This window comes from Periplaneta americana, chromosome 13 (assembly GCF_040183065.1).
Source record: "Periplaneta americana isolate PAMFEO1 chromosome 13, P.americana_PAMFEO1_priV1, whole genome shotgun sequence".
Lineage (NCBI taxonomy): Eukaryota > Metazoa > Arthropoda > Insecta > Blattodea > Blattidae > Periplaneta > Periplaneta americana.
In genome coordinates this window covers 29,426,051-29,447,437 of record NC_091129.1, presented here as the reverse complement: position 1 = coordinate 29,447,437, position 21,387 = coordinate 29,426,051, and the positions used below count along the sequence as shown (strand labels likewise).

Sequence of the window (21,387 nt, the reverse complement as noted above, 5' to 3'; positions counted from 1 at the left end):
TGTTGCTGAGCAACTAATTTCCATAATGTTAGTAAAGCAGGTAGTGTTTCTGTGAAACAGTCCCATGATAATGAAGCAGTACATACCATTAAAGTGCTTAAAAAGGGGGAAAAAAACATGAAAGATGTGCAGTCAGCATTGTTTCAAGTTAAAGCATAAAATAGGGAAATTACTGAAGAAAAGAAAGGGGATCTACTAGCAATGACTTCCTAGCTTCCAAATGAGGAGCATAGGCAGTTCTACAGGCAGATATGTGAGTAAAAATTGCTCCAGAATAGGAAAAAATAGGTATTGGACTTTGCACCATTCTATTGCAACTGTACCCATTACTTAACTCTTTTCACAATCTGTGTTATGTAATTAAATATGGAGAAATAATATTTTTACATACCACTATTATTAATGAGTAAACACTGTACTATTGCTGTTTTCTATCACTAAAAAAAAAAAAAAGACACAAATATGTGTACAATTATTCTTATAGCTACATTTTTTTATCTTATCTCAAATGTTTCATTTTGGCACTTTGCACCCTTCTACTTTAAAGTATCCAATTGTGTGTGTCTAATGCCTACCCACTTCACTTGCGTGATTCGGGTTCTGCATATTGCGGATAGATGGCAGGACTGTGACCCATTTTCAATTTGTGCACTTCGGCAGGCCACGCTGTACATGATATGTATCTGTGAAAAGTTATGTTATGTACTAGGGTGAGTGTATGTGTAAGTTTTATTATTATTATTATTATTATTATTATTATTATTAGATTGTTTTCCATATTGCTGTTATTTATATTTGTTGAGTGAAAGAAAAGACTATATGCCTTTAACTCAATCAGTCAAAATAAATAAATAAAATAAATGAATAAATAATTTAAATCCTAGGTAAAGTCATCATAGTATCAGTTTTTATCACTATAATGCATTGTGAACAGTCAGCGGAGTCTAGTTTTGAATCATGAATAGAACGGCAACTGCAGCACAAACAAGATGCAAGTGTTTCGTTATAGTACATGTGGCACGAGTCAAACATGACGTCACGTCAATATAATCTATGAACAACTGAACTTATTTCCGTATGCCCTGGGCCAGAATGTGGCCCACAATTATTACTATATTTCAGCAACTTACCCAGCCTTCGTAAAGATTTCGCAACAGTTTCACCTGGCTTCATCAATTCTAACATTTGCCTGTAGACAGCAATGTCATCAAATGGAGTTCCAGGGTTTGAATGATCACTGTCGCTATCATTTTCATCACCTTCTGCACCTTCTGGCTTTTCATCCTTCTTCTTAATCTATTAGAAAGAAACAGACTCAAATAAGATGTTATTTCTAATATTTATTCCGTTTTTGATAATTTCATAGAAGACGGGCACTTGGTTGAATGTACTAAGTATTACCAACTTTTTATTTTAGAGTTAAATGTTAGCGATTTTTTGTTACTGTTATATGTTAGTTCTAGGTTTTTTTTATACTAGGTGTCGCCGTGATTTTCTTTTAATTTGATTTGTTAAAGTTATCGTTTGTTCTAGAATTTTCGTTAATTTTGAATGGATAATGACGTTGTCAGTTGTTCTGGGTTGTTTGACGTGAGTGGTGTTATATTGTCTGTGATGGCTAAAGCTATTGAAAGTTTGTCATTTTATGATTTTTGTGATTTTCTTTCCATTTGATTGGTTATAGTTGTCATTTGTTCTAGAATTTTCGTTAATTTTGAATGGATAATGACGTTGTTAGTTGTTCTGGGTTGTTTGACGTGAGTGGTGTTATATTGTCTGTGATGGCTAAAGCTATTGAAAGTTTGTCATTTTATGATTTTTGTGATTTTCTTTCCATTTGATTGGTTATAGTTGTCATTTGTTCTAGAATTTTCGTTAATTTTGAATGGATAATGACGTTGTTAGTTGTTCTGGGTTGTTTGACGTGAGTGGTCTTATATTGTCTGTGATGGCTAAAGCTATTGAAAGTTTGTCATTTTATGATTTTTGTGATTTTCTTTCCATTTGATTGGTTATAGTTGTCATTGTTCTAGAATTTTCGTTAATTTTGAATGGATAATGACTTTGTAAGTTGTTCTGGGTTGTTTGACGTGAATGGTGTTATGTTGTGTCTGATGGCTAAAGCTATTGAAAGTTTGTCATTTTATGATTTTTGTGATTTTCTTTCCATTTGATTGGTTATAGTTGTCATTTGTTCTAGAATTTTCGTTAATTTTGAATGGATAATGACGTTGTTAGTTGTTCTGGGTTGTTTGACGTGAGTGGTGTTATATTGTCTGTGATGGCTAAAGCTATTGAAAGTTTGTCATTTTATGATTTTTGTGATTTTCTTTCCATTTGATTGGTTATAGTTGTCATTTGTTCTAGAATTTTCGTTAATTTTGAATGGATAATGACGTTGTTAGTTGTTCTGGGTTGTTTGACGTGAGTGGTGTTATATTGTCTGTGATGGCTAAAGCTATTGAAAGTTTGTCATTTTATGATTTTTGTGATTTTCTTTCCATTTGATTGGTTATAGTTGTCATTTGTTCTAGAATTTTCGTTAATTTTGAATGGATAATGACGTTGTTAGTTGTTCTGGGTTGTTTGACGTGAGTGGTGTTATATTGTCTGTGATGGCTAAAGCTATTGAAAGTTTGTCATTTTATGATTTTTGTGATTTTCTTTCCATTTGATTGGTTATAGTTGTCATTTGTTCTAGAATTTTCGTTAATTTTGAATGGATAATGACGTTGTTAGTTGTTCTGGGTTGTTTGACGTGAGTGGTCTTATATTGTCTGTGATGGCTAAAGCTATTGAAAGTTTGTCATTTTATGATTTTTGTGATTTTCTTTCCATTTGATTGGTTATAGTTGTCATTGTTCTAGAATTTTCGTTAATTTTGAATGGATAATGACTTTGTAAGTTGTTCTGGGTTGTTTGACGTGAATGGTGTTATGTTGTGTCTGATGGCTAAAGCTATTGAAAGTTTGTCATTTTATGATTTTTGTGATTTTCTTTCCATTTGATTGGTTATAGTTGTCATTTGTTCTAGAATTTTCGTTAATTTTGAATGGATAATGACGTTGTTAGTTGTTCTGGGTTGTTTGACGTGAGTGGTGTTATATTGTCTGTGATGGCTAAAGCTATTGAAAGTTTGTCATTTTATGATTTTTGTGATTTTCTTTCCATTTGATTGGTTATAGTTGTCATTTGTTCTAGAATTTTCGTTAATTTTGAATGGATAATGACGTTGTTAGTTGTTCTGGGTTGTTTGACGTGAGTGGTGTTATATTGTCTGTGATGGCTAAAGCTATTGAAAGTTTGTCATTTTATGATTTTTGTGATTTTCTTTCCATTTGATTGGTTATAGTTGTCATTTGTTCTAGAATTTTCGTTAATTTTGAATGGATAATGACGTTGTTAGTTGTTCTGGGTTGTTTGACGTGAGTGGTGTTATATTGTCTGTGATGGCTAAAGCTATTGAAAGTTTGTCATTTTATGATTTTTGTGATTTTCTTTCCATTTGATTGGTTATAGTTGTCATTTGTTCTAGAATTTTCGTTAATTTTGAATGGATAATGACGTTGTTAGTTGTTCTGGGTTGTTTGACGTGAGTGGTCTTATATTGTCTGTGATGGCTAAAGCTATTGAAAGTTTGTCATTTTATGATTTTTGTGATTTTCTTTCCATTTGATTGGTTATAGTTGTCATTGTTCTAGAATTTTCGTTAATTTTGAATGGATAATGACTTTGTAAGTTGTTCTGGGTTGTTTGACGTGAATGGTGTTATGTTGTGTCTGATGGCTAAAGCTATTGAAAGTTTGTCATTTTATGATTTTTGTGATTTTCTTTCCATTTGATTGGTTATAGTTGTCATTTGTTCTAGAATTTTCGTTAATTTTGAATGGATAATGACGTTGTTAGTTGTTCTGGGTTGTTTGACGTGAGTGGTGTTATATTGTCTGTGATGGCTAAAGCTATTGAAAGTTTGTCATTTTATGATTTTTGTGATTTTCTTTCCATTTGATTGGTTATAGTTGTCATTTGTTCTAGAATTTTCGTTAATTTTGAATGGATAATGACGTTGTTAGTTGTTCTGGGTTGTTTGACGTGAGTGGTGTTATATTGTCTGTGATGGCTAAAGCTATTGAAAGTTTGTCATTTTATGATTTTTGTGATTTTCTTTCCATTTGATTGGTTATAGTTGTCATTTGTTCTAGAATTTTCGTTAATTTTGAATGGATAATGACGTTGTTAGTTGTTCTGGGTTGTTTGACGTGAGTGGTCTTATATTGTCTGTGATGGCTAAAGCTATTGAAAGTTTGTCATTTTATAATTTTTGCGATTTTCTTTCCATTTGATTGGTTATAGTTGTCATTTGTTCTAGAATTTTCGTTAATTTTGAATGGATAATGACTTTATAAGTTGTTCTGGGTTGTTTGACGTGAGTGGTGTTATACTGTCTGTGATGGCTAAAGCTATTGAAGTTTGTCATTTTATGATTTTTGTGATTTTCTTTCCATTTGATTGGTTATAGTTGTCATTTGTTCTAGAATTCTCGTTAATTCTGAATGGATAATGACTTTGTAAGTTGTTCTGGGTTGTTTGACGTGAATGGTGTTATGTTGTGTCTGATGGCTAAAGCTATTGAAAGTTTGTCATTTTATGATATTTGTGAAAAATGTGTGAACTTAGAATAGAAACCTGCTTCACAATTATCCTATTATACAACAAAATGAATAATTAGTTCACAATACCACAAAAGTATAACAAATCATCATCTCCAAATTTCCAAAAATAAAAGGTGGGAATCAACCCAAAACGCCTCTGGATACCCGAGGAAGAATGCAGTTGTAATTTTTAAACTGCTTACGGACCACGACTGCTTGGCCAAGCATCTCCACAGGATTGGAATATCTCCTTCATCACTCTCTTATGTGATCTTCAAGAGGAAATGGATCAAAATCATCTTCAACACTTCCCAGCCACTATCAACTTGGCGTCCTTGAGTGAAAAATACTAGAGAGCGAGAGAATTAATGATTTCATTGTCAGAAATTCGGCATTACCAAACGACAACATCAGTTATTTATTACAATAGTCTTAACAGTGTGGATGAAAACTGTCAACTATGAAGTCCGAATGCCACCAAACATAAAAAAATCAAAGGTGAAAAATTAAACATAGGCCTATTTTCATTTTTTGGAGGGCTTGTTCTTCTTTAAAAATATGAATATATGTTTGACTTTACATCTTTTATTTTGTGATGTTTGCTGGCATTTGTACTTCATAGTTGGCAGAATATTTTTGGTAGTTTTCGTTAGCCATGTTGGATTTTGTCTGTCTTCTAGAAATTACCATATTTTTTTTTAAACAGAGAACAATTAATTTAATCCATATCCATCATCAGTATTACACATGCACAATGAGGCAGATTTGAAACTTTGGCTGCTCTAGTCTATAAAGCATAGACCATCATTTTCCTGAAGTAATTGGAATTTTTCTTGAGAGCTAAGAGGATCAGACATAATATTATGACTATGCTTACTACTTTAATGTATAGATTTAATAAGAAACTAACAGATAAATTTATTTCTAATGTTGTTTCACGTCATCAGTAAAGTATGAAAAAAATAAAAGAAATCCTTTCAATTCAATAGGAACTTATTAAGCTCTTTTATTTGTATATTAAAACTTTATGCTTATAAACATGTATTGCAGTACATAATTTAGTAATAAATTATCATCGTAATTGACACAGCCTATGCAGAATGATTCAGGACCTCTGCAACAAAACTCACATCAAAGTTCACTGTGCTATGCTATCCGTCAAGTCATACTCACTGCCTACAATTCCTGCTGGTAGATAGCACTGGCGAGTTATTCGCCACTTTTACCGTGAAATTTCCAGTATTATCACAGTCTAGTATATATAGTCACGAAGCTTGAGTTGTGAGGGTGCTAGGAACAATAGACTGTGCCGGTACTATTTCGCATTGTTTGTAATGAGGCGATATTAGCGATTCTAGTGGTTAGCAACTATCTATGGATGCATATTTACTACATATTGAGCTTCGTGACTGTACATACTAGACTGTGGTATTATTATTGGACAGTATTTGAACAGAGTATGCACCACTGTGCTGGAAGGAGAGGAAGAAAACTGCCTTAGTTGATGTAGGTGATTGACCAGTGGAGAGTAGTCAGTAGACATTTGTGAGTAGCATGTGAACATGACAGCTGAAAGTTCAGATAGTGGTTTACAAAGGCCTTCTACCCTTATGTTGTTATCACTTCATAGTTCAGGATTCAAATCCTGGTTGGAACAAGTTATCTGGTTGAGTTGAATAATTTCGAGGGAAAAATTGTTCCGGGGCCGGGCATCGAACCCGGGACCTTTGGTTAAACGTACCAACGCTCTACCAATTGAGCTACCCGGGAACTCCACCAGACACTGATCCAATTTTTCCCTCTGTATCCACAGACCTCAATGTGGGCTGACAATCGTCAAGCAACCAACAATGAGTGCACACTAAGTCTGTGTGACTTAAATTGTGGTTTTCTGTTAACATACAGTGACGTGTATTATGCAAATCAAGCTTTCAGGTATAACTCCCTGTAAAGTTGATTTGAATACTTTCGAGGGAAAAATTGTTCCGGGGCCAGGCATCGAACCCGGAATCTTTGGTTAAACGTACCAACGCTCTACCAATTGAGCTACCCGGAAACTTCACCAGATACTGAGCCAATTTTTCTTGATTTGTACCTGGTTGAGGTTTTTTTCTTTTTTCAGAGTTTTCCCTCAACCCATTAACGGGTAACTTTTGGTGCTGTAGGCTACCCTGGACTCACTTTGCTGGCATTATCACCTTAATTTCATTCAAACACTAGATAGCCATCACAGTTGATAAAGCATCGTAAAATAAATCGGGCGTGCTTCCGATCAGGGACAGCGGTATTTCCTCTAAGGTTAGAGCTCAGTTTAGGTGTGTATTAATCGAAAATTAGGGGCTAGAAAATATTGAGAATAGGACTCATGTTTATATGACATTTTTTCGATTAATACACACACACCTACTGTCATCCTCTGAGGAGTTTAGTGCTGAGAGGAATGCGGTTCTGACTAGTCTAGCGCGGTACTGGAGTGGGAGGAAACAGTGACAGCGGCAGTCTGGAAGGAAGTACAATCATACTGAAAACATTCGCCCAATTTACGAGAGCAGTATGCCTATTAGTTTTCTAACGTATTTTTGGTGAGATAGAGATACAACCATTCGTAGTTACGTGTTCAGAGAAGGAAAGTATTGTAGAAAATTTCATTTATTTATTTATTTGTTCTGGTGAAGTTAAGGCCATCACACCACCAGAAATACAAATACAATAAAATAAATAAAAAGAAAAATCATAATAAAACTACAATAATATAAATGAAAAGAAGAATCATACTATAAAATTTAGTGGTTAGTAGAATTGAATTAATTTTTGTAAAGTAATCAATTTAAATATACTGTACTGCTAAACTCACTTCAGAAGTAAAATTAATTGATTTGTATTTTAAGATATCACCAACAAATTATTTTCGCATGACATTATAGGAATCTGTTTTTCACGATACCAATCACACATATTCTAAAATTCCAATAGAATAAAACTAAAAACTTTTCCACAGCATGTTTCCTTATAAATGACTTGTAACGGTGAAATATTTAATATGAGTAATTCATATAATATTAACATAGCTAACATCAGGGAGATGTTTGAGCAAAAATTGCAACAACATATTTAATATATTAATAACAAAACCATATAGGCCTAGGTAAACAATATGTATAGGAAATATTCACACACTACTACAAACTGAAGACTGCATATTTTTAGACGATTAATACTTCCCACTCCGCTCACCTCAGCTTGTCTGTAGCAACAAAAGAATCTACCTGCAACCCCCCGCACCGATAGCAAGAATACCTCAGGTCCCAGTGCTAAACTCGTTGGAGGAAGACAGTAAACTGAGCTCTAACCTTAAGGGAAATGCCGCTGCCCCTATTCGGAAGCATGCCCAATAAATCAATAAAAAAAACATTCATGCGAGGAGGCATTTTTTTTTTTTTACAAAGTTTGAAAATGTTTCGAGATATTTAATTTGCAAGAAGATTTTCAATAGGCTATGATGAGAAAATATAACCTGCAGTGCCACTATATGACATGTGTCATGCTAATGACAAATTAAAATACAATAAAGAAATGCAATGGTGAAGCAGCACAGCTGATCCTCAGTGATGCTTTTAAGTTCTCATCCACGAGTATGTTATGGTGGCGTGGCTTAATAAATTTCACCATGGAAAATAAACATATATTGGGCCAAACATACTCAGAACACCTGCTGCAAGATGATGCAATTTTAGCTTTATTTCCCTTTTCGACCAATTTTTGTTTATTTGACATGAATGAAAAAGTCCATCATAAATACAGACTATTTATTTTGACAATATCCATATTCATGTTAATTTTGAATACATATACACTTCTTGCAATTGTACTTCATGGTACTTTATGTTCCTTCATTCATTTAGGCCTATTATTGTTTTGCATAAAGGATTAACACAATTTCAGAGGAGATATAACTTAAGTTATTTTAGTTATTGACATTATAAAGGAAAATGCTAAGTATTTATTTGTGAAAACCGTGTGCTTAATTTAAACTAGGCCTATCATTGCTAATTTTTACTAACAAGTTACATTAATTCTGGTATGAACGAAATGACACCACTGCAATATTTTTACCTGTCTGCAGCTATAGGCTAGTTTTCCAACTGTTTTAAACAAAAATAACAAAGCTGAATTTCCAAATAGAAGTACTCTGCCTTCATCAACAAATTTAACCTAAAGTAAATAAACCTAGGGAACCTAACCTAGTCTAATCTTGTTCAATTTTTGGTTATGTTTGGTGAGGACGGACAAGATAACTTTCCTTGGGAATTAGCCTACCAAGAACTTTAAATAGCTCTAACATTTCACATTTAATGAATATAGACCTCTAAAAATCAATACTTCTGCATTACACCTTAGGGCCATTAAGCATCCGACATTTCGTAAAATAGATAGCCTAGACCTATAAGTTTAAGCATGTCAGTCTGAAACAAAAGCCAAAATTACTCTATTGTAAAAACGAATAATTTAATTAAAATTACGTATTACGGGTAAATAAATTGTACTACTTCTTACCTTCACCCAGTCAATATTTTCTAGCCAATTATCCCTTATGTTTCCTTCTTTCTTCCAGTGATAATTGCCATCTGTATCGAAATGCCCTTCTTCCAATTCTTCCTTCATGTTGAATGGTGTAATACGAACCTCACCATCAAAACCACCAGCTCCATCTTCCTGACCTGAATATATATATATATAAAATAAAATTAACGTTTATATTTATTTTTTACTGTACCATGGTTTCTAATGGGAAAAAGAGTAGGCCTACCGTACAGGTAAATGCATTAGGTCTAAGTTACATACTACAGTACGTTATTTGATGGAACATGATGGCTACCGATAACCTCTTAATTTCACATTTATTACCTTCAATTTCATCTTCTGCCAAAATATCGTATGCCTTTTCTTCACCATCGTCTTCCTCGTCAGAATCGAGTGAATTCTTCTTGGTGCCTGGTTTAATTTTGGTCCCTGTTTCAGCCCAGTCCTCTTCTAACTCATCTTCTAATTTCCGCTTGGGCATTTTTCACGAATGTCAACTATATATTAGAAATTAGTTTTTAAAATGCCAATAATTTTACTACTTCTAACAGCAGATAGCCAACAGTGCTATGAAATAAAAATGTTGCTTTCCAACCTTGAAAAACAAAACAAACATTAACATATACACACTTCATTTCGAGATATCGCAACTTTCCGCGTCGATAGATACAAACTTTAAACTTGGGAACAGGATTCTAATTACAAAAATGTATACATATCGTTTTAATCATACGATTCTTGCTGATGATACTTTACACACGAAAAGAAGCTAAGAATGACTGTCAGGCGTTTTTTTTATTTTTAATTGTGACTATGAAAGCTATTTTAGTTATTCACCGCCAGCTCGCATCGATCGTACGCTAGTTTAACACTAGATCACTTCACTGACATCTACCGGGAATTTCTACAGTCTCGCCGGACGATTTCTTTCTCTCTCTCTCTAGTAGCGAGAATATTTGTCTAGATGACACTGATATCGAAAGTTACTGTGTGTATTAAAAGTAATACAATATTATCACGCCTTTGATTATAAGTTGAGCCTAAAAAACATTGTGCTTGTATCATTTTACTTGAACATTAAATAAACACCATATATGGTATACTTACATTACTTAATCTTGAGGTCAATTTACAGATAATTTTTGCTTTGTTTTTATTGGTCAATTTATTGTTTACAACTAACGAAGGAAGATATCGATTGATTTTAGAAATATTGACGATCTTATATTACACGATATTTAATTCTTGTCTTCTCTGTGTGTAGATTGTGTTTCGGTGTCTTTTCATCGTTGAGTTTTCAATTTTTTAAATATTAGGACTTTATCGCCGGCTGTTTTTAGCATTGAATGTTCAGCGAGGCAGAGCTACTGAACAGAGATGTATTTATTATTGAGTCAATCTTGCGTGAATGTTGTTGATTGTCAATGATTCTGCAATTGTGTAGTGTCGATTTATATCGAAATACTGAAGTGAAGCTAGATCCACAGTATATATGGAGATCTCCTAACGTGATCTGTGCTCCTAATACTACTGTGCTAGGTCTTGAGTGAAGTTGACGTCAGCATATTTAGGGTCTTTATAACTCTTGCTGATTTCCATTGTTTTCTTTTGAAATTGCGGATGTTGGAGAGTTTTACTGGTTGTGTTAACACATTTTTTTCAGTGAGTAACATTTACAGAGGAACAAATTGTGGAGTATTCAATTAATGATGTTATGATCTATGAAATATTATCTGGTCGTAGGATTTAGAAGAATTTGGTTATGAAAATTTGCCAGTAGGTTACTCATAGTCGATATATATATATATATAAACTAGTTTGGAAGAATTCACTAATTATATACCGGTACTATTCAATATTTGTCTGAATAATGTTTAAGTGCATTGCACATTAGGGCGTGTGAGAATGTGTGAGTCTTCTTACGTCTACAGCATCACTTTATCCTACAGATCAGTGAGGTAAGGTGATGTTTTTATGTTTTCTTGTATACATTATTATTTATTATATAGTTCGGTGAATGTAGAGTATCCAACGCCCACTGAACGAATATTTCACTTTTATCACTGCCAATATTGCGCTATAATCGTTTATGCAAGTAGGCTATAACAAAAACCTAAACTAACCAAACCTAACCTGTCAAAGAAGCAACAAGTTAAACTAAATATGTGTAAAATTGGCCTATGTCTCTATAGTGGGCGGGACATAAGTAACATTGACCTATAGTTCATTTTCGAAGTATCATCAACTAACTTTGTGGAATTGAGCGGGAAAATCTTCTCACATTTAGGAGGCGAAATCCCCATAAGCTTAGTTCAGCATAGTTTATCTTAGGCTAGGTTAGATTAGATTAAATATCCTAAAGACAGGCCTAACATTGATATTTGAACAGGACATATAAAAAGTGGATTTTGTTTTAAATAAGTGATCGTAAAAGTTACGTAAAATGGATTACTATTTTTGGGCATTTCTTTATAAACTTAAGAATCCTATCTTTAGGATTTATCCATAGTATCTAGGTACAAATATTCACTAAAAAAATTTGTTGCTGGACATGAGGCTTGTGTATGATCAGGAAGTAATGTAGGCTACCGGTACTCGTACACTACATGGAACATATTTCTGAGTTCCGACCAAGTTCTTTTTGCCTTCTGCTCGTAGTAATTACTTTGTTTATTGTCATTATTGTTTGCAGCGTTTTAAACTGCATGTGAAATGGAATAGTCGAAAACCAAAACCTGACTGAAGAATTTATTTTATTGTGTGATCCTGACTAATATACAGTAGGTTTACAATTGAAACCCGAGACTTTTAGATTATTTCCGAGAATATGTCGTTAGTGCGACCGTTAATGGAATACGGAACTACGTGTTGGGATCCCTATAGAATATATCAGATTAATTCCATAGAAAGAATCCAGTATAAGGCAGCTAAATTTGTTAAAGGTAAAAGAGAAGATAGAAACGATACGATAAAAGAACTTAAATGGGAAACTTTGGAAAACAGACGTAGGAAAACTAGAATAACATCATTGTATAGAGCACATCTAGGTCAGAAAGCATGGGTAGACATAACGGCTCGGTTAGAAAAGCCAACGTACTATGGTAGGAACGATCATGATTTTAAAATCAAATGTAGGAAACAGAAAACGGATGTAAGTAAATTCTCATTTTTAAATAGAATTATAAATGATTGGAATGACCTACCTGCAGCGGTCTTTGAGGGCTGTCCTTCCTTAAGGAGATTCAAGAATAACTTAAAAAATTGTGTATAAAGTGCAAATTAAAATTAAGGTGACATTCAACATTTAATTTTTTAAGGTGACATGTATTTATCTAACCTGACGAGTTTACTTCCTTGGTTTGAATTGTAAATTATTTAAAAAATAGCGTGTAAGAGGGCCTTAGGCTAGAAATGTTTAGTTTAAATGTAGTTCTGTTTATAAGTATGCATAAGGGTGTAATTATTTGACTTATTTGAACTGTTGTATCAGTGAAGCGAGGTGAATCAGTGAAGTTATGGTTTTACAGTGCAGTGAACAGTTCCGATCAGTGATAATTTATAGCGTCAATGAAATGTGTTCTATAGTGTCAGTGAAATGTGTTACAGAGTGTCAGTGAAATGTGTGCTAAAGTGTCAGTGAAATGCGTCATAGTGCCACTACAGTGAGTGAGATGAGAGTAAAGTGAAAGACTATTGAAACTTATGTAGAGCCTATACATAATTATGTATGTTGTATTGTAAAATTAGGTATTTTATTTATGTTTTATTATTATTGTGTTAATTTGTATTGTGTATTCTTATTGTATTGTGTATAAAATTGTATATGTGTTGTAAAATTGTATTGTGTATTGTAAATTTTATTGTGTATTGCTTATCATTTTATTGTGTATTGTTTATATTGTATATACCACTGCCACCGGGTGCTTGCCCACTTGCAGTGTAAATACATACATACATACATACATACATACATTTCTAGAGGAACTTAAGGTGCATCTACACTTTTCTTTCAATTTTAAGCATTCAAGCAATGCATGTAAGAGTGAACGAAACGCATTCAACTGTGCATGCTTTTTTCCAGTAATAATGAGAGCGCATGCAGCAATTGAAAGCTACTCCTCAGGTGCAGCTACACTGTTCAACTTTTCTTTCTACTTAACGCATTCAAGCAATGCATGCAAGATTGATATTTAATATACGTAGTCAATGCGCTAAAAACTGCGCATCATGTAGAGACAAAATCTTTATGCATCTTAATTGAACGCGCATTTTAATTTTGATCCTTGCAATATTTTTTCCAGATTGCATGCGTACGCACATGGAAAACTGAACCGTGTAGATGCAGATATCGTGTATTTCGTTCAACAATAGCATGTAGCGAACAGCTGATTGTTTTAGGTAGCCGTGTATAAAGTGAAAATTCTTTCGTTTGATGATAGTAGACCTTTTAAGCTGAAAATGGCGGGAAGTACAGTACGATTAGGTTTAGTGAAGATTATCGCAAATACGATTGCCTATGGAGTGTTCAACCACAATTTTGCGAATCAAGTAGGCGTAAGTATTGGATTGATATTTAATATTCATTAATTAATATATGTACTGTACGTAGTGAATATGACATTCAACATGGCGCACAATCTGCATGCATCTTAATTGAACATTCGTTTTCAACTTGATCATTTCAATGTTCTCCCCAGATTGGAGGAGTAAACGCATGGAAAATTGCACCCTGTAGATGCATGTTTAGAATTCCTCGATAAGGAAAGTGTGCAGCTGTATAGTTATATTGTAATGCTGGTATCACGTTATTATACTATGAAAATGCTTAAATTGAACTGCTATTATAAACAAGAATGCATTGTTGAAAGCCAGATTGAATGTGTATTTATTATTTTATCGCTATGAATAATAACCACAACTCTGTCACATTTCCAATATAATATTATATCGTCAACAATTCTATTTAATCACTTCCCAGCATGTGAACTATATAATTAGATATGAAAGGTTTATTCCGCAAGGAGTTGGAGTTCATTTTTTAATTTACTTTATAATTTCTGTCGAAGTAAAAAATACTCGTAATAATTATACCATCAACAAAACCAATGCTTAAAAATAAACCACAGCCAGTGTTGCCAACAGTTGTTCGTATAGTCCCGCTAGATGGCTTTCGAAAACCCGCGATTTTCTAATAAAGATCTCTAGATTTTAATGTATACTTATTATTCAGTAATAATAATAATAATAATAATAATAATAATAATAATAATAATAATAATGGTCAAGATAGAGGATCCACCCGCCAATGTAACGAATATTGCACACTTTTATCATTCCCACTGAGCGCTATAAAGCAATTTTGAACACTTTTATCGCAGACACAACATATTTAAATTCTTATTGCACTACATATGTTACCGTTAAAACCCAAAATCCGACAAAACCAGTTTCAACTGTGAAAACTAGTTTTAAAAGTATATAGCTAGAAAGCGAATTTTCGTAAGATCTAGAATCAGTGACAGGTTTGGTTTGTTTAGGTTTTTTTAGGCTTTTACCAAACAATAACCTAAACAAACCAAACCTAACCTGACATTGATTCTAGATCATACGAAAACTCACTTTCTATCTATCTTTATTTGCTTAAACTAGTTTTTACTAGTTGAAACTGGTTTTGACAGATTTCGGGTTTTAATGGTAACATGTATAATATGGAATTATGACGACATTAACACATCCATTATTTTACAAAACACACACTGAACGAATTAAATGTAATTATGAAAGCCAGTTATAATGCTAATATGAATTTCATTTCAGAAACTTTAAAGATTAAAAACCGCTAGTATTCCCGCTAAGCGGGATAATATAATTTTACCCGCGAGACGGTTATCCAAAAAAGCTAGATTTAGCTGAAAAACCGCTGAATTGTCAACACTGACCACAGCTTGCCTTTCACAAATCAATTTTGTTTCAACAATGAATAAGTTTGAATATATTTCTTTGCATCGAGTCTGATGTGCTTCGTCAGATCGACTTCGATGACATCTTCAATGCTTTCTCTGTGAAGAAATTGCAAAGGAAATCTTTATAATTCACAAGTGAGATGCATGTACTCGTATTTTGATTCCAATAATTTATTGTTTTCTGAATTGTAACATTTCATTTAAAACTAATTTACACTAAACATGACATGTAAAATAGCTGCTCATAAACTGTTTGTGAGAGTTGGGGGCGGCATTTTACCTACATCCGGGCCTGCTTATTATGGCAGTTATTCAAAAAGTTTCATTAAATTATTGTCTAGCTTGTACTTCTGTAGATACTGTTTTGTCTTCTATGAAAGGAACCAGAAATCCTGAGACATTTTTATCACTTCGGAAATATGTTACTGAAAAATCTTATACACTGCACTCAAGCCCCCATAAACTTACACGACCAAGAAAAATCCCATTAAAATTAGGAAGTAGTGAGACATGTAACTTCCCAGACTTTCAGGAAATGTTACGCGATTTATATTGTGAGGTAGTGAATCAAATAATAACAAGCTTGACAGCTCACTTTCCACCTGAAACAATGTTACATCCTGTAAAAATGAAACAGATTTTACTAGGCTTAGAAGATAATAGTTCCGTTATTTTTTATGTAGGTCTATGGCAGCTATGACCAAAACTGGTATCGTGATACACCGTGTAATCACACACATTCAAACGGATAAGGAGAGTTTTGTGTACATTGCTGTCTGTCCCATTCACGTACTGAAAACAGCCGTGGCGGTATCATGTCGTTCTACAAACCTTTTGTCTCTATAAGCAGGAACAGAAAGTTTCATAAAGAATCGGAAGAGAAATAATTTCTTGCTCAACGGTTCAATTAGAGTATTTAGAAGCAACAAAAGACATTAAACAAGTCACGCTGAATACACCGACGTAAAATGTATTATCATTATTATTATTATTATTATTATTATTATTATTATTATGAAACAATTGTCTTTAGAGACAATTAATATTAGGTAAAAAAAGGTAAAGGTATCCCCGTAATATGCCATGAAGGCACTTGGGGGGCATGGAGGTAGAGCCCCATGCTTTCCATGACCTCGGCACTAGAATGAGGTGGTGTGGTCGGCACCACGCTCTGGCCGCCTTTTACCCCCGGGAAAGACCCGGTACTCAATTTTATAGGAGGCTGAGTGAACCTCGGGGCCGTTCTGAAAGTTTGGCAACGAGAAAAAATCCTGTCACCACCTGGGATCGAACCCCGGACCTTCCAGTCCGTAGCCAGCTGCTCTACCAACTGAGCTACCCCTCCACAAAACTGGCTTCATTTATACACCGACGGGTCCTTGATCTCCAGAGAACAAGGTGCCTGTGCAGGTGTTACGTGCTGTCTCTTCTCACTTTATAGATCTCTTGGATATGGAACAACAAGTTTTGATGGAGAAATCATTGCAATAAGTGAAAGCCTCTGGAATCTTCTATGCCACATCAATAAATTTAAGAATGCAGTTATATTGTCATACTCCAAAGCAGCTATTCTATCAATAGTCTCTAAACACACACCTTCATCTCAAACAGCAGAAATAACTAAAATGCTCACTCTATTAATATCACCCAATAAAAGAATTGCATTCCAATGGATACCATCCCATTGTGGAATCCTGGGAAACGAGAATGCGGATGCTTTAGCAAAGAAGGGCAGCACTGCTACTTACAAACCTGTTACTAAATCTACATATTACTCCGTGAAAAGATTTATTAAATCTACATACTTAGACTTCAACAAACAAAAATTGATAACACAATCCCAAGGGAAAAAATGGAACTCTCTGCATCATAATCCACAGTTAATTCCCGATTTACCACGAAACTTGTCTGTGGCTGCATTTAGGTTGGCAACAGGCCATGATTGTTTGGCCAAACACGTGCATAGAATTGGAATATATCAGTCCCCTAACTGCCCATTGTGCAACACAAACCAAGAAATGGATTCGAAACACCTTAAAATCTGTGCTTCAGTGGCTGGCCATGATAGATAGATAGATAGATAGATAGGTAGGTAGGTAGGTAGGTAGGTAGGTAGATAGATAGATTTATTTGTTCCATAATATTCTTACATTTGCTTTACAGCATAGAATAAAGAACATGTCCAATTCTTACGTTTAACAATAAAATGCAATACATATAAAATGCAAATATGAAATATGTACAGAATTAATACCTTAATAACAATAATATTTTATACAATGTAATATGTTTACCATTTAATAGTATTATAATATTTACACAGTACTGTGAAATGTCAAGAATTCATCTATAGAATAGAAAGTGTGAGATATTAAGTAATTTTTTAGTTTTGTCTTGAATAATGCAGGGTTTTGGCTATGATTCTTAATGTCTTCAGGAAGACTATTGAACAATTTTATCGCCATGTATGTAACGTACTCCCCTTTGAAAGCATGATAAATTTGATGATGGCGTATGAAAATCAATCCTTCTGCGGGTATTTATACTATGTATGGCTGAGTTAGTTGGAAAATTTTCTTTATTACATAAGAGGAAATTTATTGTAGAGTATATGTATTGATTTGTTAAGGTTAGAATCTCTAATTTTTTTTTTAAATAATCTACATGATTCTCTAGCCTTTGCTCCAACTATTATTCTAATGGCTCTTTTTTGTAATAAGAATATATTTTTACTATCTACAGAATTTCCCCAAAATATTATTCCGTAGGACATAATGGAATGGAAATAGGCAAAATATATTGTCTTTAAGATACTGCTGTTTAGAAATTGTTGTAACGACCTAATTGCGAAGCATTCTGAGCTAAGTTTGGGGGTTATTTCTTTGATATGATTTTTCCAATTTATTGTATTATTAATATGCAAACCAAGAAATTTGGTTGTTGAAGTCACATGTAAGTTTTTTTTTTTGTTCAAGAACTTGTGAGCATAAGTAAATTTCAATAAATCTTAGTTTTCCTTCAAAATATTGCGAGAATAAATAAAAGTTCAATAAACCTTACTTTTCCTTTAAATTAATAGTGGCTTGTAGCAGCAACTGGTGCTTGATAGAGAATGAAAATCATAATAAACTTTCTATACACAAAGTCCCACATTACTTAACACTATCCAAGACCTTCAAAAAACCTAACACAGCTGCGTTAATACCTCAAATGAAGATGAAGTAAATTACGTGAACCACGGCCCTCTTCACAACACTACGAAATGGACTGCAAGATATCCTACGGTATACGTTTTTGCTGCGATGGACACACATATTTTTTAAATTATTTCACATCGTAATATGTAATACTGTCTTCATGCAAAATTTCACTTCTTGAAACGTTGTTACAAACATCATTGTCTACATAGGTTACTCGTTTATGAGTTCTTAATGCAGTTACATTTCTAAACGTTCTACCACATTTTCTTGGTCGACCAGCTACATTCATATTAATGAACTCGTGAAGAAGAACTAAATTCACAACTTAACAACACTATTATTTTTTATAAACACCAGATAAAAAACATACGTACAATATTGAGGCACGAAAAAAATACGTGACAGTTGAAAGATAAACAAACCATTATTACACAATCGAGGTCTCGAAAAGCATGATATTGTGACGTCAACATCTCGCATGTACTTCTCGCTTCGATAAATACATTTGTGAATGTTTTAAGGAAGCACGATGTTTGAAATTTCATTATTTGAAACGTAACCTTTCCTATACACAAAGCCCCACATTACTGACACTATTGATGACCTTCAAAAAACCTCAAAAAGCTGTATTAATAACTCAAATGAAGATAAAGTACAGGGACATCATTTTATTTTTACTTCAATTTTTATTGTAGCAGAGTTTTTGAATGTACTTCACTCCTACCCCTTCTACTAATGAAGTTCAACCGTCCTCCACACAGATCCAAGACCACATATACAGTCATAGTAGCCTTACGATCATATTAAACAGTACGTTCCAAAAATATGTTCGCGTTTTCCAGTGACGAAAGAGCTTTCAATATTGAATCATTTTCGCACAGGTACTGTTGTCCATTTGCCTACGTCGTATCCCGGTTTCCCCCACCAGCTTTTATTTGCCAGCTAGTGGCTGGGCTGTCTTAGCTCTTTTGTGAGAACATAAATTTCTGTTAGATATTGGACGTCTACGTAATATTATGCAACTGTTCAAAATAACTTAAATAAAAGGACCTCGTTAAGTAATTAACTGTCACGTGATTTCCTCCCTTTATACGACCCTGCGACATAACTGACAGTAGATAGTATGTCTGAGTAATTTTATCTTTTCGGATCGGGCAGAAGTGAATATTGAATTTACAGTACGTAAGGTACTCATTTATAGAGTAGGTACATAATTATTTCAACATGAGTTACTAGTACTAAGGACGAAACTGGTAATTGGGATTAGGTACAATAGTCTATATTGCGATAATATGCACATTAGAACTGAAGCCTGTATCGAAATGAACGGCCACATTTAAAAAAATGTGTTTAAATATTCATATTATGATTATTTTTCAATTTAACTTAATTCTCTATATTGTACGCTAATGTGCTGTAGACAGTATAATATACACTGCATAATGAATACGTCCACATGGACAGCTCAGTTCGTGAGTAAAAACACTCATTGCTAATACTGTACTGTATTTCGATTAAACAAAAACCTAATGAAAATGATCAAATTGAAAAACGCAATATTTCCTGGTTTACGTAAATGGATGAACTACTTTTCTTCCCTCCTATAGGCTACCTAGTAAAGTGATTTGTTTGTATTTTACGCCAGTATCATCGAACTCCAGTCGTGGAAGGGGGTAGCAAACGGCGTTGATCCAGAGGTATAGGCAAGTTAATATTAAAAATGTTAGTAAAAATAAAATGATGTCCCTGTACATTACGTGAAACACGGCCCTCTGCACAACACTTCGAAACGAACTGCAAGATGTCCTACGGTGTACGCTTTACTGCGAAGGTCGTACTTATTTTTAAAATGAACTTCGCCTATCGCTTAAACAGTTTTTGTATCGAAAGATTTTCTGAAGAAAACCTCTAAAATGTGGATCACTCAATTTCTTTAGAGGAATATTTGTATTGAGCAACATGTTGCACGTGTCGTTAGACCCGCACAACTAGATGATGATGATGATGATGATGATGATGATGACGATGATGTAGTTGGTTCCTCAGATTTCATTTCAACGCATTTTCTGTGCGATGTACTGTTGCAATGTTTCTCTATAGCAGGCATGTCAAAACCCTGCACATTGTTCATCTGTCTTTGTTCCTATTCCCCTACCTGGAGGGAGTGAATCAGTTGGAGGGGCGCGCGTCAGGGTTATACTACAGTCTACTAAATACAGTCGCGAAGCTCAATATGTAGTAAAAATGCAAACATGGGTAGTTGCCCACCACTAGGATCGCTACTATCGCCTCATCATCGCAGATCTCTCTCCTAGCAGCCGACAAAATATGTTACACTTTCTTTGTCGTGTTCTTTTGGAAAAATTAACACCTTCCTTCCATTATTGAAATATTAAATGCATAAAGTTAAATTATTATTTTAATGAAGTATATTAAATTCCACCATAAACTCGAAGATACCTGCAAGAAATAAGTTAATATAATTCTTGTTTGTGCAAAACGAACTGAAATTTACTATAATAGCTTCACTCATTCAAGATTATAGCGATAATTAACTATGAAGCCAATAAATATTAATTTGCATTTTTCTTTACAACACTAATAATGGAAATATGAATTAATGAAGTAACTTACGTGTACCGGTACTTATAGTGTAGGCTTACGTAGTTAACAAAGTGGGATGAGGTTAAGCAATAATAATCACACCAGAATTGGAAATAAAACGTGATCAATAAATTGTATTGTGACAGACTTTTTCTACGTCTCCAATAAAGCAACAAATAAAAATAACAAAAAATTAACAGCTATAATTAAAAACATATCCTTTAAAGAAAAAAGTAGGCCTAAGCAATAATAATCCCACCAGAATTGAAAATAAAACGTGATCAATAAATTTCATTAAAACAAACTTAATTTTTCTACGTCTTTAGTAAAATAACACATAAAAATAATAACTAAATTAATAGCTACAATTAAAAATATATCATCTGA

The 21,387-nt window shown here is 33.7% G+C and overlaps 2 protein-coding genes across 4 annotated transcripts in view; one reads left to right on the top strand and one right to left on the bottom strand.

The window, feature by feature from the left end:
• Positions 1-10,035, bottom strand: part of LOC138711778 (CD2 antigen cytoplasmic tail-binding protein 2 homolog) — a 44,154-nt gene extending 34,119 nt beyond the window's left edge. Inside the window, exons 1-3 of one of the 2 annotated variants that reach the window (XM_069842984.1) lie at positions 9,558-10,035; positions 9,207-9,370; positions 1,131-1,296 (exon numbers count right to left, since the gene is read on the bottom strand). In XM_069842984.1, coding sequence (XP_069699085.1) covers positions 1,131-1,296; positions 9,207-9,370; positions 9,558-9,714 — 487 coding nt within the window. In that variant the 5' untranslated portion in view covers positions 9,715-10,035. The remainder of the gene's footprint in view (positions 1-1,130; positions 1,297-9,206; positions 9,371-9,557) is intronic. The other variant, XM_069842983.1, reaches the window with a different exon arrangement.
• Positions 1-21,387, top strand: part of galene — a 758,695-nt gene that overhangs the window by 315,032 nt on the left and 422,276 nt on the right. The window contains exon 1 of one of the 2 annotated variants that reach the window (XM_069842981.1): positions 10,927-11,191. The exons of the other annotated variant lie outside the window; for it this stretch is intronic. The gene's annotated coding sequence lies outside the window, so the exon portion shown is untranslated. Of the gene's footprint in view, positions 1-10,926; positions 11,192-21,387 lie in introns of those variants that run through there. 2 annotated transcript variants of the gene reach the window in all.